Source organism: Giraffa tippelskirchi, chromosome 2 (genome assembly GCF_054371585.1).
Source record: "Giraffa tippelskirchi isolate mGirTip1 chromosome 2, T2T-mGirTip1v1.2.pri, whole genome shotgun sequence".
Classification (NCBI taxonomy): Eukaryota; Metazoa; Chordata; class Mammalia; order Artiodactyla; family Giraffidae; genus Giraffa; species Giraffa tippelskirchi.
Window position 1 is genome coordinate 24,627,127 of NC_137276.1, and position 25,522 is coordinate 24,652,648.

Genomic DNA, 25,522 nt, shown 5'->3' on the forward strand with positions numbered 1-25,522 from the left:
CTGCCCATGGCAAGAATACTGGAGTGGGTTGTTATGCCTTTCTCCCGGAGATCTTCCCAACCCAGGGATTGAACATGGGTTTCTTACATTGCAGGCAGATTCTTTACAATCTGAGACACCAGGGAAGCCCAAGTCAGACAGAAAAACAATTACTATAAGTTACCAATTGTGGAATCTAAAAAATAAAACAATTGAATGAGTATAACAAAACAGACACAATGATTTAAAGAACAAACTAGTAGTTGCCAGTGGGGAGAGAGAAGGGTGGAGGGGCAAGATAGGAGTAGGAGATTAAGACGTACAAAATAAATAAGCTACTAGGATATATTGTTGGAGTAGGAAATGGCAACCCACTCCAGGATTCTTGCCCGAGAATTCCATGGACAGAGGAGCCTGGTGGGATACAGTCCATGGGGTTGCAAAGAGTCGGACATGACTGAACAACTGAGCACAGGATATACTGTACACCACCACAGGCTTTCTGGTGGCTCACACAGTAAAGAATCCGCTTGCAATGCAGGAGACCTGTGTTTGGTCCCTGGGTCGGGAAGATCCCCTGGAGAAGGGAATGGCAATCCACACCAGTATTCTTGCCTGGAGAATTCCACAGACAGAGGAGCCAGGTGAGCTATAGTCCATGGGGTCGTCAAGAGTTGGACACGACTCAACAACTAACACACACATACATATATCCTAGGGTATACTGTACAGCACAGGGAACATAGCCAATATTTTATAACTTTAAATGGAGTAAAATCTGTAATCACTATATTATATACCTGAAACTAATATAATATTGTAAATCAACTCCACTTCAATAAAATCAATTTCTGTAGGGGAAAAAAAGAGAAAATAAAAGAGAATAAGAAAATAATTTTAAAATCATTTTGGCAGTGAAATGAAGAGAAAAAAATATGAAGTGATTAAAACTACAGGTCAACCAATGAAAGTCAAAAAGCAGAACACACAACACCTCTTTTTAATGCCTCCTAATAATCTCACAAGGGGAAGAAAGATAATTGTGACAGGAGGGCCCAAGAGCAAGTAGCACAGATAACAGAATCAGGCTTGCCAAGGAGAATGGAAACCTCCTCTTCCTCTAAAAAGAAGTAAGGACAAGAGATCTGACGTGGAAACAGAGGTAGGGAGGGGAACAGGGTGACAGGCAGATGATAAGTGGTGAGGCTCACATACAGGGTCCCAGATTCAGCACATACCAAAATAGGATACCCAGTCATACATGGATTTCAGATAAGCAACAGATAATTTTTTAGTGAAAGTATGTCCTGAACAATAAAATGTTCCTCCCCTAAGTTACTATTTACCTGAAATTCAAATGTAGCTGGACATCCAATATTTTATTGGACAATTCTGTTCAGTTCAGTTCAGTCGCTCAGTCTTGTCCAACTCTTTGCGACCCCATGGCCTGCAGCACGCCAGGCCTCCCTGTCCATCACCACCTCCTGGAGTTTACTCAGAATCATGTCCATTGAGTCAGTGATGCCACCCAACCATCTCATCCTCTGTCATCCCCTTCTCCTCCTGCCCTCAATCTTTCCCAGCATCAGGGTCTTTTCCAGTGAGTCCATTCTTCGCATCAGGTGGCCAAAGTACTGGAGTTTCAGCTTCAACATCAGTCCTTCCAATGAATATTCAGGACTAATTTCCTTTAGGATGGACTGGTTGGATCTCCTTGCAGTCCAAGGGACTCTCAAGAGTCTTTTCCAACATCACAGTTCAAAAGCATCAATTCTTTGGCATTCAGCTTTCTTTATAGTCCAACTCTCACATCTATACATGACTATTGAATCTGATCTTAATAGTGATCTAAGGGCAAAAACAAGTGATGAAAACTTGGAGCTCTAGTCCAAGATGGAAAAATATCCAGCTGTCAACTATACATCTCTTAAATGACCCACAGGCTCTTCTTAATAAATCAAAAACTGAACTCCTGAGTTACCCAGGAGAGTAAGCTACCCAGGCCCTGATGGGTTCTTCTACCTGCTGCCAAAATCTAGTTCATGAACAAGTGGGTACAGATCTATGTCCTCAAGATACGTCTCAAGCTCCTTACATGTCTCTCCATCCCCACTTTTACCACTGTTTTTCAGGACACCTAGATCTCTGGTCTGCGTGTGCTATGCTCAGTCATGTCTGACTCTTTGTGACCCCACGGACTGTAGCCCACCAGGCTCCTCTGACCGTGGAATTCTCCAGACAATACTGGAATGGGTTGCCATTTCCTATTCCAGGGGATCTTCCTGACCCAGGGATCAAACCCACATCTCACGTGTCTGCTGCATTAGCAGGCGGATTCTTAACCGCTCTACCACCTAACTTCTGGCCTGGGTTAATCCAATTGACTAGAATGGACACATATCCTCTTCAACCTTTTCCTCATTCTGAGTGAATCATTGTATTTCCCTGCATATAAACCCTTGGTTGCATCCCCTTCAATTCCATACAAAATCAGCCTCCTTACTATGGCCCACATGGCTGAATGTGATCCAGCCCCTGCACAATTCCCCCCTCTGCCCTCATGCTACTTCTCCACTCAGCTCACTTGAGTTCTTGAGTATGCTGATCTTACCTTGTTGGTGCATTTGCATTCATGGCTACTCTTGATTTTCTTTTAGGTTTTATCTAAATATGACCTCTGTAGAAACACCTTTCATGCTGACCTTCTCCAAAGCGGGTCAAGCAAGCAGAGAACTGATTTGACTTCCTCCAATGACACCAATCTTGAGAAATGATAGGAGTGACTTTGAAGGGCATTTCTGAGTCCCATTCAGATGAATCAAAAAAGGACCATCTGGTCTCTAGTCTTTCTTGTCTCATATTTCCTATAGAGTTTCTATTCTAACCAAACTAGTTTATCGACTTTGCCAGTTCATTACGTGTACAAGTATTTGCACATATCCTTCCCCTATTAAATTGCCTTCCCTGGATTTTCAATGGCCATTGTGCCACTTTCTTTCAAGTTCAACTAAAGTTCTACTTCCTTTATTAAATTCTAGAGCATCCCTCTGGCCTTCCTAACCTTCACCTCCACCTGTCGCTCTGGGTGCTGTATTGTGAGGCAGAGAATGCTGACACACACCACCTGTACCACTGACAAGCTTAGTGACTTAACTTCTCAGAGCTTTAGATTCCACATCAATGAAAAATGGCTTAAGTGACAATGCTTAGAGTTTGGGACAGAATAAAACAAGATATAATGGCATAGTTCCTAGAACACAGCAGGCAACTTACATTTGTTTCCATTTTCCGTTCCCTTTCTCTTGTTTGATGCTTAGAATACCCCACCACAGAATCTGACAATTCATATATACTGATAACAGCAAACTGATAAGGCAGTAAATTAACAGAGTCCCAGGACCAGCAAGAAATTTGAAAACCATCAAGCCCCTGAGTAGCATCTCCCTAGGTCTTTTCAGCCCAGGGCATTTATTTTTTTCTTAAATGATTTCAGGATGATGATGCTATGAACTCAGCCCTAAGACTCTCCAGGAAGAATTGTAAGCTGAGACTTATTAACTCATCATAGAGACACTTGGAAGAATAATATTCTTGCCCCTTTACTCCCTAAACACCCATCTGCTGCATGTGAAGCATCAGAATTTGTTGGCAATGTTGAAGATTTTGATGAACTGGAAAAACTTTGTTCCAGGTGTTTACTCTTTAAGACAGATATCTTTAAGGTAATGATATTAATATCAATTGATATCCATCCTTGCTTCTAAACTATATTTGCTTTAATCTAGCATGAAAGACGTCAGTTTCCCAAATGCTTCACTTTCAATGTCTAAAAATTATTTTGAATTTTTTAACTTGAAAAAAAAAAACTGCTTACCTGTTTTTCTATCTTAGCAAGAAAAGATTCTCAATGAAGGGGAAGAAAGAGACTTTTTTTTGTTTTTCTTTTCCAGAAGTATCCAAATTTTGGAAATGAAAAAGAGCATGCATTTTAATTCTTAAGAGATGAAAGTAGAGTGGATATAAAAGTATTACCTATGACATGACTACAAGACACAGCACTACAGTTTAACTGGTGTGAAATATTCATTTCTCATCATTGTCTTTGTAATCACAAAATGAAATCTGGTCAGAGAATTTGCAATCCTACCTTAATGCATCCTCCAGTTTCATTGGAAGTCTTTGGAACTTTAAAGCATCTTCTCTTTCCCAACTTCCTAATGGTCCCTTTCTGGACGTGGTACAAGATCCACAGTCTTCTCCTTGCAAATCCGATTCTTTCTGACACCAGCTGTACAGTGAACAGATTGAGACTTCAGCATTCTTTCCCTTCACCCTCTCTATCCTTCCAAACAAAGATTTTTTCATCAGCTGGAAGGTGGGAGAGTTGGAATCATCGTTCAGGTTCTGTTTGGCAAGTAACATGACTCTGAGTGGAGCCAGATTAGTAAACTTGAAAGAGGAAACCCTATTTTGCAAAGGGATTTGGTTCTAATCAGTTTATTCATTTCTGCAGAGAGTTATTTAAGTGGAAGGAAGGGGACGACTTGATCAGCTAGACTGGGGCACTCTCACAGCCTATCAAAGAGTTTAATTTATTTGTATTTATTTTACATTTATGCTCAGCAGGAAAACCTCTTGAGGAAAGTACACTATGCATACATACTAAACATCAGTTACATAGGTTTCCATGTTCTGTCTCCTCACAAAATATTATTGGAGCACAATAAATATGAAAATAGGAAATGCATTAAAATAAAATGTTATTAGCTAAAGCAGTTATAGAAACTTCTTATACATAATCATAAAGCCCTGGCTTTCATGATGACAGCAGACAGGATGTTTGAGGAAATTTCTCCCATGGAGACCAGAAAGACGGCAGGCATTATAAAACTCCTCTGTTCATTTAAAGTAAATTTATTTCAGCTGCTGAGAAGAGCTAAACTATCATCACCTCACACATCTTTGATAGACTTAGAGGGGAGAGAAAACAAGAGCCAACAGGGAAGTCGGGCCCTCAATTTAGGGTTAGCGTTCACCAACACAAATGCAAGAGAGAGTGATTTTCTAGTTTTTATCATCTGTATAACGTAGTCATGAAAAAAGAATAATGATTCAGTTTATACATTTTTACCTATTTCTTCAGCAAACAGTTTGTAACGTGACCTTGGGCAAGCTGTTTATCCTTAGTAAGTTCACTCCTACCCCCATAATATAGAACTAGGGTGGAGTCTGCAGGGAGGTATACTCTTTAAAATCAGATAGACCTGAGTTTGTAACCCTCACTCCATCAATTAATAGCTCAGTACCTTTATGCAATTTACCTAACTTCTCTGGCACTTTTTTGGTTGTACATTTTAGATGAATAGGCTGGTGAGTAGGCTGATAATGGGTGTCTAATGAATATTAATGAGGCAACATGTATACCAACAGATTGAGTAGCTATTATTATTACAGCATTTACTGTGCATCATGTACACACAGAAACACTGGCAGAAGACTATTGGAAGATGAATTCAAAGAAGTTAACTATCATTTACTGTGCATCATGTACACACAGAAACACTGGCAGAAGACTATTGGAAGATGAATTCAAAGAAGTTAACTATCTGTATTCGCACATAGGGCACTACTGAAAGACAAACACAGGACAAAACTTTTTAAATTACAAATGCATGATATTAAATCTTGGCCCTTGGGTTTCTTTGAAAAAGAAAACAAGTCTGATTCATGCAACAAAATCAGAGACAAATAAACACTATTGGCATTGCATATATGGTATCTAGCAAAGAACAAAGTTGGATCACTGGATTGCAGCAGTCAAGCAAGACTTCATGAAAAAGATGACACCTGGGGAGGGGAGGGTTGAAAGAAACCAAAAAGGTTTAGAAAGCTGTTGCAGATAGGATGAAGAGCATGGATGAAGACCTTGCATCAAAAAGAAAACAGCTGCACATCTTGGGTTCAGGGGAAAAGTCACTAAGGCTGAAGTAGAGACTTCATCTAGGTATTAGCAGGGAGTCAGGCAGCTGGGGTTGTATTTGAAGCCACATAAATTTCAGAGCCGCAGAAAGTCCTAAAATGGGGGAGGAAGGAGGTAAGAAAGTAGAGTCTGGCGTCAGAATAGGTAAACCTCATTTATTAACTGTTTCAATGTGGTGAAGATTCTAGTAAAAGCCACCTAAGATGGCGGTTAGAGAAGGGAAGACGCTGGAAAGGGGTGGCAAGGGGTGAGAGGGAGGGGTTGACAGGGCCAGGTTTGCTGATCTATCCTCTAATTATTCCGTTTCACTTCCAAAGGGGCACATCCACTAGGCATCCACTGGCAAACCATCCTCCACCATACTTCATGGGTTCAACGATTAGCTTAAATTATTGAACAGGCAAGCTAAGTCTCTTTTTGCATCACTAACGAGGAACACTGCTCCTTTTCTATTTTCCCCTGTACAAAGATTTACCCTTTCCTTTGCTTGATACCATTAAATTTGTTCTCTTCCCGGAGAGCTGGAGAAAATTCACTTTCACAAGCACATAAGAGAGAACCGGTGAAACTGCCCCTCGAGTGAATGTGTTACCCAGCTAACAAGCCCTGTTACTCACCACCTCCCAGGCGAGCCAAGAGCCTTCCACTGGCGGTAAAGAGAGGAAGCGCCAAAGGCAAAGACTCAGCTGTGGGTTGGCCCTGCACTCTCAGTCTTTGTTTGCGAGGTCTGACAGTTTACTTTGCGCAATGATTGGGTGGAGCTGGGCAGAGCAGTGTAAGGTGGCTCCTGAGACTTGAGGCGTCGTTAGAAAGAATGCAAGGAAGAAGCGAGGCTTGCTGTTACTGTTGTTATCACCGGGGGATCCTGCAGGAAAGAGGCCCTCGGAGAGAGCCCAGCTGTGCACATGGAGCCAGCCGGAAAGAAACACGAATGCTTAGAAACGTAAGAGGTAGCAGAGAAAAACCTTGGAGCCTAGCAGGGTCCTATCTGGTCTTCGCCTAAGGCAGCGGTTCTCAAAGTGAGACCACAGGGTCAGTATTTGCAGCTTCACCGGGGAACTCATTAGAAATGTACATTCCTCCCCCGCATCCCCCAGCTCCAGATGGACTAAATCAGAAATTCTGGAGGTGGAGCCTAGCAATCAGTTTTAACCAACCCTCCAGGTGACTCTGATGCAAATGAAAGCTGGGGAATTGCCTTGGGGAATAAACTCAGCCCCCTGAGAGAGTTTCCTCTCTCTGCGAAAAATCGAAGACTTAACCCAGCAAGTGAACTACATACAGAGCTAAAATCAGAATTCAAGGCTCCTGCTTCCTGTCCAGTGATCTTTTGATGAGTCTAATCCAACACTAAGTGAAGGCTGTCCATAAGAAAAAATAGAGGAATCATTCTTAAGCATCTCATCCGTTATGGAAGTGCTCCTGAAATCCCACTGCGTCTTAAAATACAATTAGAGATTTCATTTCATTTTAGGCATTTTGTTCTATAATAATAGGCACTTAGGAATGATGCAGGGTTTTATACATTTTTGGAGACAATCATCTAATTGATTTTTATTTTTTGTCTCATCAAAGTAAATGCTATATTTTTCTAGAATGAGTAATTAGATGTTCAGAACAAGCCGAGTCACATATACTGGCTTGCTCTCCAATGGCCATTTCCAGTTTTGACCCTGCTGTGGATTAACAGTCACTCAATCAACATTAGTTTATTAAGAGCCTTCCATCTTCCCAGAAATGTGCCAGGCCTAGTAGTACATATAACTAAACACAAGACCTCTGCCTTCCAAGAAATTTGGATTTATTTAAGGGAAAATGCGGAGAAGGCAATGGCACCCCACTCCAGTACTCTTGCCTGGAAAATCCCATGGATGGAGGAGCCTGGTAGGCTACAGTCCATGGGGTCGCTAAGAGTCGAACACGACTGAGCGACTTCACTTTCACTTTTCCCTTTCATGCACTGGAGAAGGAAATGGCAACCCACTCCAGTATTCTTGCCTGGAGAACCCCAGGGACAGCGGAGCCTGGTGGGCTGCCGTCTATGGGGTCGCACAGAGTCAGACACGACTGAAGCGACTTAGCAGCAGCAGCGGGGGAAAATGTCAGAAGATATTCCAAACTATATCCAAAGATAAATGATATGGTCTAGACTGGAAATCCAGCAAGAGGTCCCTAGAAGTCCTTATTTTCACTTGGTTCTAATTGGAGAACTAGACTGTAAGTTCTCTTTTTTCTATGATATAAACATTGCCTTCTGAAATGATTCTTCCAATGCTCTGTTATTCATGCATTTTCTTACCTGCTTCTGCCTAAGAGTCTTGATTCAAGCCTACCATTTATTGCAATTACGTTTCAGAAACCAAAAGAGCAGCTCTCACCCTAAAAAAAAAAAAAAAAGTGAGGGTGGGGGTTTGAGAGTGGTATATGCAGGTAACTCTGCATGAAGTAACTGATGCTCATCTATAATAGGAAGTGGAACAAGATGTGTTTTCCCAGTCCTCTGGGGAAATCATTCAAATATACCACTTATCAAACTCCAATAATGTTCCTGCTTCTGCCTGTTTGCTTTGATGAAGCTAATAACAGAAATCTACATTTATTTGCATTTTTCTACTAGAAGTCACCGAAGCATCCCACAACATTATTTATAAGTGCAAATGCCTGTAAGTGGCAAAAACATACAATGTCACATAAATGCAGGCAGGAGAATTCAAAAGTGGAATTCATTTCAAGAATGAGCTGTGAGCTTGCTCTCCTCTTCTTAGTGTCACCTGGAAAACAACATGAGGAAGTGTGTGTAAATACACATGGGAAGTTATTTCTTCCCAGCAATGTAACTAATGTTTCCTCATTTCCATTTCTAACTATTCTCTCCCCCAAAACACTGACGGAAATCATATGTTTCAGACACAAAATAACACTACCCAAGGAAATCAGTGAAAAGTAAACTCATAGAGGGTTTTATAGATCATCTACACCACTCATTTCACTTTACAGATTTGATAAGTGTATCACAGAGAATGTAAACAACTTTTCCAAGACCACAAACCAGTCGCTACTGCTGATCACTTCAGCACCTCAGCATCATTAAGGCATTGCCTTCAGGCTCAAGACTCCTATTAGTTGAATTTTCTAATTCCATTTTAAATTTTATACTCTTTTTGATGCAAGTCATCATTTTTAACTTTGATTGAATACTTATGAAAGAACACTGGTGCTTCCCAGTCCTACAATATTGGTATTGTATGATTCAGGGTAATTTAGGTGAGTGAATTCTAAGCCTTCTACAGGAGATGAACCAAGACAAAAAGAGCTTGGCAGTTTCAGAGGCAGATACTTTCTTCTTGTACATTTGTAATTCTGTGACTTATATTGTAGGTCACATTGTACAATGCTCTGGTAGGTTATAAGGAGAAATAATTTAAAAGCAAACTGGAGGAGAAACTTTGGAAAAAAAACTCACAAAGAAAAAAAGCAAAACCTGAATTAGTTCAAGAAACAAAACTTTCTTCTACTACACAGTACAAGAAGTCTCCATCAGTTTTTCAGCTGCATTCACTTACAGATACTCTCCTATCAAAAGACATAAAGCATGGTGGACTGTGTAGTTGTGTAGCCCAGCACCACCACTTTACTTGAGCATCTTCACCTATGAAAGGGACAACAATAGTACACACTTAACCCATTTGTTGTTGTGAGTAGTGAGTTCACACATGTAAAACCCTTAAAACAGCACATGGAACAATAAGTGCTCAAAGATGTTATTGATCTTTTTAGTTGCTATTACCAATGCAAAGTATAATGCGTATCAAGTTGCAAGAACCAGTTTTCTGCAAAACAATGAATACCGGAATGAATATGGTTATTTCCAGTGCCCAAAACCTATTCTTCTGCTTGACTTTGTTTTCACACACCAGACTTTGAGAGAAAAGGAAAGGTCATTATTATCCATATTTTATCATATAACAGAATAAAAGATAAAAGGAAACATGCCCAGATTTTTACATGGGAAAATGGGATTTGAATTCCTGACTTAAATCCCATGTTCTCTGCTCTTACCATGTTAAATATCTAAGGCAATGTTCCTCTTTATCTCTAACTCCTGAGCTGAAGTAGGAGTGAATCTTCTAAAATTAAGGTATAGGTTGCTGATCGCATGGACTAATACAATTCATTATTTATATATTATTGACTTTTTCAAAATTATTCTTTCTTTAATATTATTGTTGTTATAAAATTGAAAGTAATATGAAGAAAAATATAAAGCAATATAGTATATCTAGTAATCATCCTTGGATTCCAACCTCAGTGACTTTGTCTAAAAGCAAGCAAAATTATACTTTCATGATAAGTTCATGTAGGGATGAGGGTGCCATACACAATGTTCTGCAACTGGTTGCTTTGTTTGGATACTTGTTTTGCTGTTGTTTTGTTTTGTTTTGATCTTAACAATATGTCTTGAACATCATTTCATACCTACCTATTGCTCTCTGATTATTTTCAGTGGTATAGAATAAAACACTGTATGGACTGTATTTTAATCAGTCTTTTCCCAAGTCTTCTACTGTAACACAAAATGCTGCAAACATCCACCTTAAACACTTTTAGAAACTTGAGTATCTTTCTTTTTGAAGTTTATATCAGACATAAATTGTTCAATTTTCACATTGTAGCAACCCTTGTTTCATGATTGACTCTCTCAGAGAAAGTCTTTGAATATTCTTAGATTTTGGAAGCCTTCATTTTACTCCTAGAGGAACAAAACAGTCATTAACCAAGAGGACAATGAAAGGATAAAAAATGCAGAGAAGGGCTTTTTTTCTGAGTTTCAATCTCTTCATGATGACAGGGGTCAACTGTGGGAGAACAGAACACTGTAGACTTATATCTGATTATTATTATGAATAGAGATATGCTACATTTTCTTTTAGGGCCATTTGAACACCATCCAACAGACAAAAATGATGCCAATAAGACTATATTTTTAAAAGCCATACGAAATACCCTACAATCAAGTCTTTGTCAGTGTTAAAGGAACTCCCTCAATGAATGATGCAAAAATTTTTCTATCACCTAACAGCTTTAAGTTACTTTTTATTTTTTATCAAGATGATTTACCCATCTAGAGTAGAATTATCCTGTTTATTTTATACTCTCCCATCTTTATATAAATAATAATAGTCTACTGTGATTTTTTTAGTGTCTTTTAAAATTTTACACATATTTGGTTTCTTACAGTTAAACAGCTAAGGATTTTTAGTTCTATTCCTCAAACACCCCAAAACTTTTTACAATCTTTCTTATACCACCACTGCTGAATTCCTCCCAATAAAATTACATCACTTTTGGAGAGATTTAACCAAATGTTGGATTTTTCATTATTATAATTATTCACACATTTACTGCAAAACCAGAGTGTTTATGATTACATTTCTTTATGGAATCCTTTCTATCTCTCCTTTGTTCAATAATCTCCCCACTTAACTTCCTATGTTCTCTTACCGACTTGTCTTTGTTTTATCTTAAAAATATTCTGAGAGAGTTGTCAAATCCCTATAAATGTTTTTGTACAAATGCTCAGTATTTCCAAAAACACTCTCAGTTCCCATTTATTGTTTTCCTTGAAGTCAACCCTCTTGCTGTTCCTCAAGTTCCTGCTTCGATCTAAACTGGCTGCTTTCTCAGTGGACATGGGATTAATCTTTTGCCTCTCATTTGGTTGAGATTTCCTCTCTAGATCCTAAGGACCATTCTTTTTCCTTTGTGTTGCTAGGTACACTGTGCTGTTCTTAGTCACTCAATTGTGTTTTTGCGACCCCATTGACTGTAGCCCACCAGGCTCCTTTGTCCATGGGATTCTCCAGGCAAGAATACTGGAGTGGGTTACCATGCTTCTTCCAGGGGATCTTCCCAACCCAGGCATTGAGCCCAGGTCTTCCACATTGCAGGTGTATTCTTTACTGTCTGAGCCACAAGGGAAGCCCAAGAATACTGGAGTGGATAGCCTATCCTTTTTCCAGGGGAACTTCCCAACCCAGGAATCGAAACGGGGTCTCCTGCATTGCACTAGCTAGTAGCTTTCTAAGAAAGAGTGCTTGGAAGTATACTTCCTGAGTCTTTTTTCAATATAGAACTATATCATTTATACCTTGAACCAATAGTGGTTGCTGGTGGGGTGAAGAATTCAAGTTTGGAAATAACTTCCTGTCGGCATTTGGCAGGCATAACTCTTCAGTCTCCTGGCATGCAATGCTGCAAGTCTGATGCCATTCTTACTCTTGAACCTTTGGAAATTCATTCAGCTACTGGTATTGCAATAAGGCATGATGAGGGAGCTTGGTGTGGATTTTTTTTCACACAATGATCTCTTTCAGTGATGAGGACACGTACCTTCTTATTATGGGAATTTCCTTTATGATTTATTGGATAATTCCTTAGGCTTTATTTCATCAATTCTCTTTCTGGGGGATTTTTGTTTAAATTCTGCCTTCCAATCCCTTTATTGTTTGGGGGAAGGGCTTCCTTTTTTTTTTTTTAAGCTTATTTTCGTTATCCTTACTGTCATTTATAGCACTCTGTTTTTAATTTCAAGGCTATAGCATGTTCTCTTAACTCTCTAAAATAATTTAAAATGGACAATATTTTTGACATATCATTCTGTTCCCTGTGTTGAATCAATTTTTCTCAGCTTTCTTTTTATCAGTTTCTATTGAAGGTTCTCCTGGAGTATCTGGTACTGCTTGGCTCTTGGTTTGTACTGTAGAGTAAGGCATTACAATAGCTAATAGAATCTCTAGCTAATAGAATCTCCAGATGCTGATGCCGGGGGAGTTCTTTCTAACTAGAGGATTTCACTGGAGAGTGATTGGGTAGCCAGTCTAATTCTTACTACAATTCCTTCAAATACAAATATCTGTATTCTTTAGAGTTCTTCTATATCTCGTAAGAAAATGTCTCAGTCTTTTGCCTGAGTGTATGAGGGTGTAATGGGTGGGTAATATATCTCACTGATCTTACACTAGAAACAGGATAGGGTGAGTTATGATCCACTTTTCATACTTTCCTAAATGCCCATATTTTCTCTCTGGTACCTCAACACCACTCACTACAGTTGTGAGACCCATGGTAAAAAAAGAAAAAGAAAAAGAAAAAAAATAATAGGGTTCATTGTTTAAATAAAATATTATTAAGAATTTCAATGTTATAGCAGCAAAGTATTAAACAAGGGGCCCTTGTGAGTATGGGATTCTCTTATCATACAGGTTGTACAATCATGAACGTGATCCAGACACACACACTGTCCCCCACTCTGCCTGGATCAGTTTCTCCAGAAAGGAATGAACATTCTGTCTTCTGAGAGGTAGGAATAGGGTAATTGTTTGGCTGAAAGGCATGATAAGGAAAATCTGGGAGATGAATTTTAAGCCCATCCACAAGCTTTTAATATGAGATTAATACTTCCTTCCCATTTTTCTATAGCATGATTCTTGGAAACAGAATCTAGGCTTTTCAGGGTTCTATGGGAAATCCACTTCTCACAATTTAATACATGGATTTTTCTCTTCAATATGAGTTACTTTTCTTCTTTTCATCTTTCCCAACCTTGATGACATTTCTTATCTTGTCTCCTCTCCCATTCTGCTTATGCTGTGGTGTTAATATCTTTGTGTTTTTAACTGTCATTTGGAGGGTATATCAAATGGAATATATACATATAAAGCATTTTGTTTAAGTCACCATTTTAACCAGAATCATGATAGAGTATTTAGCCATTTTCTTCTTGTATTAATATAAGATAACTCATCTTACCCTCCAATTACTTCATATGCTTCCACCTTTGGCTAATAAAAGGATAAATTTTACTTTGCTGAGTCATTTAGTATTTTGAATTCTAACACATTTTGCTCTCAAATGCCCATTTCTATTGATACCTTTTCTTCCCAATCGTTTAAAAAAAAGCACATTTTCTGTAAAATAAAGTATACTATACTATATTCTTATTGACCCAAATATTTCAGGGCAGGGTATATCTTGTTCCAGCCAAATTGCTTCCTGAAGAAGATAAGATATTCAGTTTTTAATTGAAAAGTATTATAAAACTAGTTGTTTTGTATTAACTAACATATAATCAGTGGTTAACTATTTTCCACTGGTTTCAAGACAAAAGCCTCAAATTTAATTAGAATTCTGAGATACAGCCAAGAACTTAGTGACTGATAATCATTCTGATGAAACTGAAGCTTGAAGAAGCTGGATGATAGTAGAAAATCTTCAGTCTTAATGAAAGAATGGATTGTGTTGAGCTTACAGTGTGTGTATATATACAGATTCAATACCATTTTAAATGGGATTATTGGTTCAGACTGGAAACAATGCTATTTCACTGTGCCTTTCTAGAGCTTCACTTTAAATTAATACCAGTGTGTTGTGTTAGTAGCCAGGTGTCTAGCAGAGCTGAAGAGATAGTAAACTACCAAGAGAATTAATTGGACCAGATCCAAGTTCTCAATTATCTCAGCCATCTCACAATCATAGAAGCCAAATAAAACCCAGGTCTCCCAACTGGTAGTGTACTGACCGTCTAATTAGGAACAAAAACTGTCCAAGGTGATTTAAGATCAGGCCTCATTCTACAGTGAGATAGATGTCTTGTCAAAAATCTGATAAAATATTCATAACTACAACTTATTTGACTCAGATGTCACTCAAGCCTAATTGTGGAATGGAGACTGGAAAGAAGGCTTTACGTTTTTCTTTTTTTTTCTTGTGAATATTTGAAAAAAAAAATTAAGCACTTTTCTGTCCTGTTTTATTTCCCTGGGACTATAGGAATGTCTTCACTACATTTCTTAGAGTTGGGAAAATAAATGAGTATCTATGAAGAAATGTAATTCATTTTGTCAGACAACTATTTTGGAGGGAGGCAATTAAGATGTTCTACTTGTAGTCTGACCTGCTCTACTACGGCCTTTCTTGAGAGAGAGAAAGATGGATAGAAGTGGGATTCTGGAGTTCAAGATCTTATTAGCCCTGATCGTAGGGAACTGAAGACTCTTAAGAGGTCATTCTTTGCATCTATCCACCTGACAATAGACCTCCCAAGTTTATTCTCATGAAATTGAAGGTTACTGACTTTTAATCTGACAAAGCTGATTTGCCCCATTTATCCAACAATGGAAAATAATTCTAATTACTCTTGGCTCAACAGATTTAAGTTGTAAAGTGAATTTTCTTTATCTGACTTCTCTAATGAGTAGTATTCCACTGACAACATATATCTTGATGTTCTCAAAAGTAGTATACTTGTGATAATGTATAAAGAATACTAAACTAGCTGGAAATTCTAGTCTCTAATTCAGTGTGATCTACTTCTGAGTGGACTTGAATGAATTCCTTAGATTCTTGGAATTTCATTAACTGCTCTCTTTAAATTGAGAATACCACCATTTGCTCACTTTTTAAATCTGAATTCATTGTGTTTCCTCTGTGTCAAGCCTTCGGCTACCTGTTTAACCTGATCTACCTGAAACCAGAGCTATTATCTTATTTTTAGTCCCTATAATAATCCTACTGTGAGATGAACCATTAATATATGGATCAGAAGGTAAGTTCCCTGAAGGAGACCACACAGTTTGGAAACAAGAAAATCAGAATTCACAGTTAAATCAACGTGATGACACAATTTATAACCCCCTGTCATACTACTGTATTTGACTATAGACAAACCATTTCATCTCATTTTGATACCCAAGTCCTAATCTATGTAGTGGCATGAAAAGTAGGGCTATTCATAGGGCTATGATTGGGTAAAATAATACATATATACATGGCAGTTAGACCTGTGCACCTGTGAAATGAAATTATTGCTATTATAATGATTAACTTAATATGTTACTATTAAATGTTTTGTGCATCTCCAGGGCTTATCACTTAGGTTCCCTTGTTACCCATTCGCTGGCTGGAAAGTTTCTAAATTAGGAATAGGCAGGACTCTGCAACAGGGACTAGCATGTTCCTCAGAAGACTTGGAGGCTCCCCATGCCCCACTGTCTCCTACCATTGTCAGATGAAGGCTGAGCAGTGTACATTTTTTTAGTTTGTACCAGCAACAAGAAGCCTTCTCTATTAGCCAAAGCTCCTAGTCTAACACCAGAATGTTGAGACCATTACAACTGGCTTTTCTCCTCCTGGATTTCAGGACATCTCACAAAGACTGAACAGATATACACAGTTAGGACTTAGAGAGAAAGAGTAAGACTTGGGACAGCTTGCCCTTGTGGCTCAGACAGTGAACAATCTGCCTGCAATGCAGGAGACCTGGGTTTGGTCCCTGGGTCGGGAAGAGCCCTTGGAGAAGGGAAGGGCTACCCACTCCAGTATTCCTGCCTGGAGAATCCCCATGGACAGAGAAGCCTAGCAAGCTACAATCCACGGAGTTGCAAAGAGTTGGGCATGACTGAGCGACTAACACTTTTAACACTTCCAAAATCATTCATGTTAGCACCTTTGTTAGGGGAACCATTGACTGAAACTGTCTGCCCTGGCCAGGCACTATAGTAACCACTTGCATGAGTTACAGTAACAGGTCCTAGTAAGGAATGTAGAACTAACAAGCTGCCGCCAACTGGAAAAATTCAAGAAAGTTCTAAAGAAGAGAGGAGATACCAGACCATATGTCCTACCAACCTCCCAGAATCTTCCTCTCTGGAATCCATCTTGGCTGAATGATACGCACGCCACCAGGAAGGACCCTGAGTCAGAATGATTGACCAGAAACAACCCTGAAACTAACCCCATCACCACAAAACCTGATATTTTCAGCAATGTGGAAGAGCAGTTCTCCTGGGTTCCCTTACCCTGCTGCTCTCTGCCTGGGCAATCCCTTCCCAATAAAATCTCTTACTCTGTCAACACATGTTTCTCCTCGGACAATTCATTTCTGAGTATTAGATAAAAACCCGCTCTCGGGCGCTGAAAGGGATCCTCCTTCCTGTAAAAGCTTCCTTGCCTTATCATGTAAGCATTGTTTTTTTTTTGTTTTTTTTTTTTTAACACTTGCATCCCCAGACCATTGGATGATACACTGCATTATTTCTCAAAAAGCCAAATGCTGTAAGACAGTTACAGGTGGAGTGATGTGCTGGTAACCAGAACCCATTCTAACTTTCTGCAAACATGGTGGACAATTCCTGGAAGTATTGACCTGGTGCTACAAACAAAGACTTGAGGTCATTTTAGATTGAGATGTATGCATGTTCTCAGATTAGGCCTTCAAAACCATCATCAAGTCATCTTACAGTGTTCAGTTGCTGTTCAACTCTCCCCTCCTCCCTTGCCATCTCTCTAAATCCCCCACTTCCATGGTCTTCCCATCACTGTCTGGAGCTGCCTGAATCTCATCTCATTGAAACAAGCAGCCACACAGGCCCCTGGAAAGCCTGTGGATGCATTAAAGCTTAGTCTCTGCAGCACAGCCCTCAGGGTGTCTGTGCAGCTGTCAGGGTTGATGTGCTTTAATAGTTTTCTTGCGAGAAGCTGCCTGTGTGAAACAGTTGCCTCTTGAACTGGTCAAATACTTGTTACTGGTCTCCCCTGCTGTGTGAGGTAGAGTGACCCCTGACAGATGAATAAGAGCCTGGGTTAAAAGGAAGCTTCCTAAAATAAAAATCATTCCTTTAGCCTTGCTCTTTTAAAGTGCTGTTTTGCAAAGGGCCCCAGGCTTCTTATCCTTGGCTAGGTTGCAACATTCCCAGTAATGAACTCCCCACATGAAATGAGGATGTATATACGTCAGGCAGGAAGGCCTGCCCCTATTTTGGGAGAGCAGAGTCACAATGCTGCTTATTTATTTTGTATTACTGAAAGGGAGGAAAGATGCCCCTGCAACAAAACCCTGGAAGAATTACTGGGGAGAAGGATAAAGCCCCAGAATAAATCCAATTTTATGGGATGATAAAGATGGCTAATCAAGGTGTTCTTTAGAAGAAAAGATGGTAATCAAAGCATGCTGGGACTCATTTTAAGTTTGTTAAATCTATATATGTGAATTACAAATGTTGCCTGCCATATCAGTAAACAAAGGATATTGCAGCAGTCGGCAACTACAGTCACCCTGATAGTGGGCCCCAGGGAGACGCAGGATGGGCAAGAACAGAATACTGGCCTTAGATGGCTAAGGCGCATATAAAAGGAATGGTTTCAATGACCCCAGACTCTTGTATGTTCCCCAATATAGAATAATGCCAAATTCATTGACTTGAGAAATCTGGTTTCCTTTAATTAATGGTAATCTGTTGATGCTCCAACTACATGATCTTTGTTGTGAAAACTCCTATATATCCTGGCTCCTTTCTTACCTCTTCTGAGCAGTCCCTCAGGGCTATCTGAGAAGCTGCCTCCTGGGCATAAATCCTCAGCAAGTCCACTAAATAAAACTTAATTCCCACCTCTTGGGTTGTGCTCTTTGTTGTTGTTGTTGTTCAGTCGACATCTATATCCTCCCAAAGTCAGTGTTTGCAGATTAGTTTCCTAATGAATTATGTAAAGGACACCAAAGCCCCATATAGGGAAGATCAGAGGTAAAAACTGAAGATGAAGTAGAGACAGAAGACCTGCCACAGTAGTAGAAGTGGCATTTAGAAGAACAGACTTGAAGAAGGGCAAGGGATTAAAGGGTGGTGTTGTGTTGTCAAGTCACCAAGTCATGTCCAACTCTTTTGGACCCCATGGACTGCAGCCCACCAGGATCCTCTGTCCATGGGATTTCCTCCAAGCAAGAATACTAGAGTAGGTTACCATTTCCTTCTCCAGGGGATCTTCCTGACCCAGGGATCGAACCTGCATCTCCCACACTGCAGGCGGATTCTTTACCACTGAGCCATCTGGGAAGCCCACAGGGAAAATAATAATAATAGTAATAATAACTGATGTATTATGTGGGCTTATTTTTGTTTCCCAGTCATAGGGTCATAGTTGAGATCTTGCTTTAAACATTTTTTGCTTTAGTAGATCCCAGGCATAGACCTAGTTTAGTTATTTTAACCATTGGACCATTTCAGGTAATAAAGTCACTGGTCCATTTAGTCTGGAAACCGAAGTAGGAGAATGGAAGCAAATACAAAGTTAAGGTAGCTAGTCAGGCTAGCTAAAACAAGAAGGAAAAAAAGCACTCAACCAACCAACCTTAGAATATATACATGGATTTTATTAAGAAATTTCTTCTAAATAGCTTTGTAGTTTAACGACAGGACCAACTGTTGCCAACAGCAATCACAATGGAGAAGGCTTTTGGTCATTATATATAATTTATATATTTTACACTTCTCTCGCATCAAAGGTGGAATGCTGTGAATATCTGGAAGTGTTAGAGGCCCATGGTTTTCTCTGTAGTATTTTGAGTTCATTTGTGCAACAATGAGCTGGTTTAGAGGATTTAAGATGTATTTTCAATTTAAAACATAGGTGGAAAATAACTTCTTTATTTTCCTCCTCTCTTCAGCAGGTCTGTGTTTGCTGGAAACCAATTTTTAATATTATAGATGTGAATCAGTTAAACTTTTAAATTTGGGGATTTCAATTATATGGAGATTACTTTGGATAAGCAAAACTTGACTGCAGGTAACAGTATTTGGTCTCAGTGGATTTTACAAACGAAAATAAATTAGGCTCATTTCATCAAATAGCTATTTCCTATTAAGTATCTTTATTTATTGGGAAATGATAGCATCTGCTAATCCATAACACATAAGGACTCTTGATAATCAAAACAGAAAACACTTTTTAAAATATCATTTGCTAGAACATGATATTTTAAATGAGTTTTGGATTTAGCAGCTCAGTTTCACTTCCTGTTGTCTAATTGAGATCTCATCTGGGGCCTTCAATTTACTGATCTCAATTTTGGTGGGGGCAGGCATCTCTAACAATTTTATGCATTAAGATTTCAACAAGAAAAGACACGTATTAAACGATTCTGTTTTCCCATGTACTGACACAGGTCTGGGGGCAGGTTGAGTGATGTTGTCTTACACAGTAGGGTAAAGACTTTCCAAGGGGATCAGATGTAGACTGATGAATTTAGGACTGTAAATTTTTGTTGTTGTTGTTATAAGGAAGGCTACCATGCAGCAGCTGGAACCACAGGTTTTAATTAATCTGCATAAACAGTGGGCTTTGACAAACGATAACCATCAAATTAAACAGCTTTCTGGGGAGAAAATCTCCCAATGTGACAGTATTGCTTTTGAGTTTTTTGAGGGATTATATCTAATAAGCTGTCATTGCATTTCTAAGGGCAGAAGCAGGGATAGAGTACATGCATTGAGGAGTGGGGGTGGGGTGGGATTTGAACGGGAGAATCATATAACACTAGAGCCGAATGGGACTTGGGGAATCATTTCCACAATCCCTCCCTTTTTAGGTCCAAAGAAGAAAGAGAATTGAATGGCAGAGAGATAGAAATAGAGAGAGGCAGAAAAGATAGAACTAAAGCAAAAAGAGAGAAAAGATTCCTTGCCAAAGTTATTCTTTCATATCCATAAAATGATCAGTTATAGAGATGGGGAAAAATCTATATTCGGTACATTCTACTTACTAAAAACAAGATTATAGGTAACAACTTTAAAATCATAAGAACAAGGTTTTGAAGCTTCAAATAGCTAGATAGTCCACTAATCTGTTGTATGTATGATGTCCCCAGAAGTTTGAGATGATAAAATACCAATGATCTATGTCCTTCTATGGGCAGGATTACTATCAAGTGCATTGTTCCTAGGGATCTTTGCATCAAAATTTAACCTAAGTCATCAGATTCCAATATACACTGAAGGGGGGCATTACATGTATGTAGCCACTGTTCGCTGTCTGTGGACTTGCCTATAGTTTGACCTGAATGGACTGTTAATAGTAGTGTAAGCAGCCCAGCCTATTACGACTCTGCCCATACTGCTAATCTCTCTGATTTTTCATATAAAATCAAAGAAGAAAGCCCCAGATGGCTGTTCCTCCTCCAGGGAGGAGCACACACTCCCCAATCCTGGGATGTAGGCTATGAGACAACACCAGTAAAAATTCTAATTGGTATTTTCCCACCTTCAGTCACTTCCTCAAACTCCAGATGTACCTTACCATTTGTGAATGAAATCATTAGCACCTTTGCTAAGCTATAATCAAGTTGAAGGATAATGGCCAAAATCTCAAGTGGAAAATAAAGCTCTTTGATAGGCCAAGGAGGATGCTCTAAAGGTGCCACAATCTCTGTATCTAAACTTCCTTTCTTTCTTCCCTTAAATGTTAATTTTTTAAAATTTTCTCAAATGTTTATTTCCTGAGATCAGCAGGACCTTGGTGTATCCCCAAGTATTTAAGTTAGCATTATTGTAATTTTTATTCCAATAATCCTATAGGAAGGATACAAATGTATTATTGGGTGGCAAATGTGCTAACTAGAAACCAAGACACACAGCTTCAATGACTTGTTTTTCAATATTTCATTGTGTCAGGGCAAATTCATTCTATGTGAAAAGTCATGGCTTCTGTTCTTAAAATGCACATAAAATACAGTTGCAACTCTTACAAGTTGTTTTTTCCCTCCTACAATCAGAGTAAGAAGGATATAGAGTATTCTGTAATAAGGAGGAATGGCATTGGTGGGAGAGAGTTTAGTAATTAGGGTCTGAGGCCACTGATTTATAAGGCAGCACTAGATGAAGAAGGCAATCCAAGAAAGCATCTTTGGTGACCTCCTGTTTTTCATGAATACACCCATCTCACCCTATCTCCCATGTCAAGAGATGCTCACCAGGAATGTATGCTACCCAACATTTGCAATAGTGCGAGTGAGTGCTCACATGCACGCACACACACAACCCTGTAGCCACACCATTCATGTACTGAAAGATCCGCACATGTCTTTCTTAGCAACATCCCACATTCTGTGCCTTCCTCAAAGCCAAATCTGGTTTTCTCCCACTCCCATGGAATTATCTTGTTATCCCTTGGGTATTATGATGAAGAGCTAATAAAAGAACTCTTTCACACACGTTGATGAATACTATGAAATATTGTCAGGACCTTCTATACCATTCATTCTGTGGCACCATTCCTAGAAGCTTTGGATTCATAAAGTTTTGAGGGATATTAGAGAAGAAACATTTAGTTAAAATTGAGACCTAGAAGGGCAGTCTGGCTCTTTAGTACTTGGGCTGACGTTTGCTGCCCCCACCCTGCTGGCAGGAAGGCAGCTAGTCATTCTTCATTCCTCATGCTTTGCTCAGTAAAGGGCATCCCTGGGGAGAGTTTGAAACCTGTGCTAACAACAGGCAAAAGCTTCCGGCCGATTGTCAAACACTTGGAGATGGTACTTATAATTGAATGTGTGTGTGTATGTGTGTGTGTGTGTGTGTATGTCCCTGCCATAGAAAAGCAAAGAGAAATTTCCACTAGCAGAGTTTCCATCAAGGCTTAAGCAAAAAGAACATGATACAGGGTATCTTCTACCTCTTCTTAAAGACAAAGGCAATATGCTTCCCACACTATTCTGTGTGGTCAACCTCAGGTTTTGTGCTCCATTTTTAATCATATTCTGAAGCATTCTCAGAGCTATTTTCATCTGTGAATAGTCAAGTGTTATTTTTATGGGAGTAGAATGGCTTAGACCTCCCAGTCTGCCATCTTGCAGGCATTAGTCTGTTATAAATTTGTAATGGTTATTTTAATGGTTATACAGTATTCCAAAATGCATTGCTACATATATTTTTGCTTATTTTCAGTATTACAAATAAAGGTGTAATGATCAAGTTTTTTTAAGATTCAGTAAAAACTCTGAATATAACTGTTAAATCAAAATCATTGAATTTTTACCAAGTAAAATGTGGCTTTCACAAGCAAATTAAGCAATCATCAGTGAACAGAAAAATTAGAGGAATAATGCAGATAATAATGTAAATAAGGTGGTTTCAGAGAATTCACACTCTTTTTAAATGCCAAGCTCAAGATGTCTGCAAATGTTCCCTGCTGTAAGTATCAATATTTACTGAAACTCACCAGTTTATAAGAAGTATCAGTATCAGCTTCACTGCTTTGAATATATGTGACTAGGCTTAAATAATAGCTATAAAATAAATTTTGAAGTTATTATTTTCAAAAACATAAAAAAGTAAAGTTATTACTTTCAAAAACCTATAGTAACTAAGTTTAAACAAATATTTCTGGGTAAAATCCTGGTGGATCCTAATTACTTGATAACTAGTTATAAATAACAGTACTTTGTATGCAACTAATTAGTGAATTTGAATCCTTAAAAATAGTTGGTTCCTTTTAGTGGGTTAAATATATCTCTATACAATATCACTTATACTAAAGTACTCAGCAAAACTTTTCTTCCAAGCAAGAGTCTATGATAACTTTGAGCCTGAGCTAAGTCAAATGATAACTCACCACTTAGAAGAGGCAGGAAAATTAATATTTCTCAGTATAGTAGAGTGAGAGGAGGGAGGATGAATAATTATTTGCTTCCTAAGTGACTTTGATTTATTTTTTATTTTCGTACTCAGCAAGAACAAATTCTGAAGCTTGGCTGCTTTTCCTGCTCTCATTTTGTCCTGGATATTTCCAGGACCCTGTTGTGACTGACATAGACTCAGAGAGCCTTTGCTTCTAAAATCTACACCTGTTATGCCTTCTATAATTATCATACCTCAAGTAAGTTTAATCTATTTCCTATTAGAGCCAATAAAAACTGCAATAAATATTGGGGAAAAGACAGTTGAACTTCAACTCATGAGGTCCTCTTAGTAAATGTAGAAGTGACCTTTATTTCCATGTTGGTCCAAAGTAGTGAAAAAGGGTACCTTACATAAGTCAGTGGGATATTCTCATCTCCTTCCTTCTCGGGTAGTGACGCTAACTTGTTGTGAACGTAAAATGTGGCCCTGTATATAGCTATATAATATAGTATGGTAAAATGGCATCAGAAGTGAGATTATCCTCAAAGTGCATGTCATCTGCTTCCTTTGATGATGATGATGGTGATAAAGACAACAATCATTATTAAGTACATACTGTCTTCATAGCACTCATTTAAGTGCTGAATATGATTTTTTGGTCTTTAATGCTCACTAGCCGATAAGACCAATGATTTTTCTATGCCCATTTACAGATCAGGAAACAGGTTTAAGCTAACATTAAACAGATGTTATGAGGTATAGCCTGGGTTGGATCCCAGGCATTCCGTGAGGGAGGGAGAAGGAGAAAAGAGAAAAAAACCTCTCTGGTATCTCTTGTTATACAGGCATTACTACCATCATGAGGGCCCCACCCTCATGACTTCATCTAAACCTAATGTATGAACCAGGGTTCTCCAGAGAAACAGAACCAATAGTCTACCTCTGTCTTCTTTTACATGTTCCAACCATAACTTGCATGAAATGTTCATTTAAGATGGATAAAGCAATATTTAGAGGCAAGATACTGTTTTCCTATTATTTGGCATCAGGCAGATGGAAATTCTCCAGACCAATGGCACAGTTCTGCCTAAATTCTCAGGTGCCAGCACCAGGGGTAGAGGAGGATCTATCAAGTTTCTATACCCAGCTGTGCAAAAGAAGGGAGACTCGCTATATTTTAACAATCACTTATGTAGAAATCTTTAATGGCACCAACGAAAGCCCACTTCTAACATTTATCATGTTCTTTAACAAGTTTGCAATTTAATCAATAAAATTTATTTCTGAAATTGTTCATTAGTGAAGCATTTGCTTTCTGCTGGAATATGAATAACAAAAATGCTTGAAGTAATGCACTTCTGCTTAGATGGTTAGCTCAATACTCTGAGAATATGAATTCCTGTTGAAATTAAAGAAACCAAGTTGCTGCTTAAAAAGAAGCCACACATATAGTATCAAAAACATACATACACACATAATACTGCACTGTCATGGTCAAGAAAAGATGAACTACAAAGCAAGGAATGCTACTCATAGTTCTAGGGAGCATTTGATGATATAATATATGTAAACATTTACCATAGCAGGTAGTAAAAATAATGCTCAAACTTGAGAGGTTTTCATATTTCACTGAAGAGAAGACATTGATTTTGAGATGCACCAGTGTTCCATATATTTGAGGAAGAAAACCCAAACTGCCCCACATGGGGAGATTAGTAAGAAATGGTGCTTAAAGCCATAATATAAAAGGACTTTATGCTCCTTGAAAGAGTAACTGGCAGGAAACCTACCATGCAGAAAGAGAACGCAAGGAAGCCTGCATGTCTCAAACATAGGAAAGGAAAATCTCCTCTGAATATTTTTTTCTAGCCAAGTATATATTCATTCAAGTCTAAAGTCTGAAGACTAACAGTGTAGTTCCAAAGACTGAATTTAATTTAAAGACATCCCTTAAGTGGGTAGTGGCCAACCTAAGGGACTGACAGAAGCCAGTGTAAATTCTCTCTGAAAAAAACGAAGCAATTTCAATTCAGGCAGAAGGCAGGCAGCAATTGTTAGATACTGCTGATTTTAAGGCACATTCTAATTCCAGACAAATGAATTAACGTGAAAATATGAA

General features: G+C 38.7%; 1 protein-coding gene across 4 annotated transcripts in view; it reads right to left on the minus strand.

Annotated features, from left to right (window-relative positions):
- The window catches only part of LOC145539478 (uncharacterized), a 702,259-nt gene that overhangs the window by 434,962 nt on the left and 241,775 nt on the right, over positions 1–25,522 (minus strand). For 2 of the 4 annotated variants that reach the window (XR_014077848.1, XR_014077852.1), the window contains exons 3-4: positions 8,259–8,338; positions 4,127–4,267 (exon numbers count right to left, since the gene is read on the minus strand). Coding sequence is in view for 1 of the 4 variants with exons in the window: in XM_081573566.1 (XP_081429692.1) it covers positions 4,127–4,267; positions 8,642–8,730 (230 nt within the window). In the remaining 3 variants the exon portion in view is untranslated. Of the gene's footprint in view, positions 1–4,126; positions 4,268–8,258; positions 8,339–8,641; positions 8,731–25,522 lie in introns of all 4 variants that reach the window. The other 2 variants (XR_014077854.1, XM_081573566.1) reach the window with 2 other exon arrangements.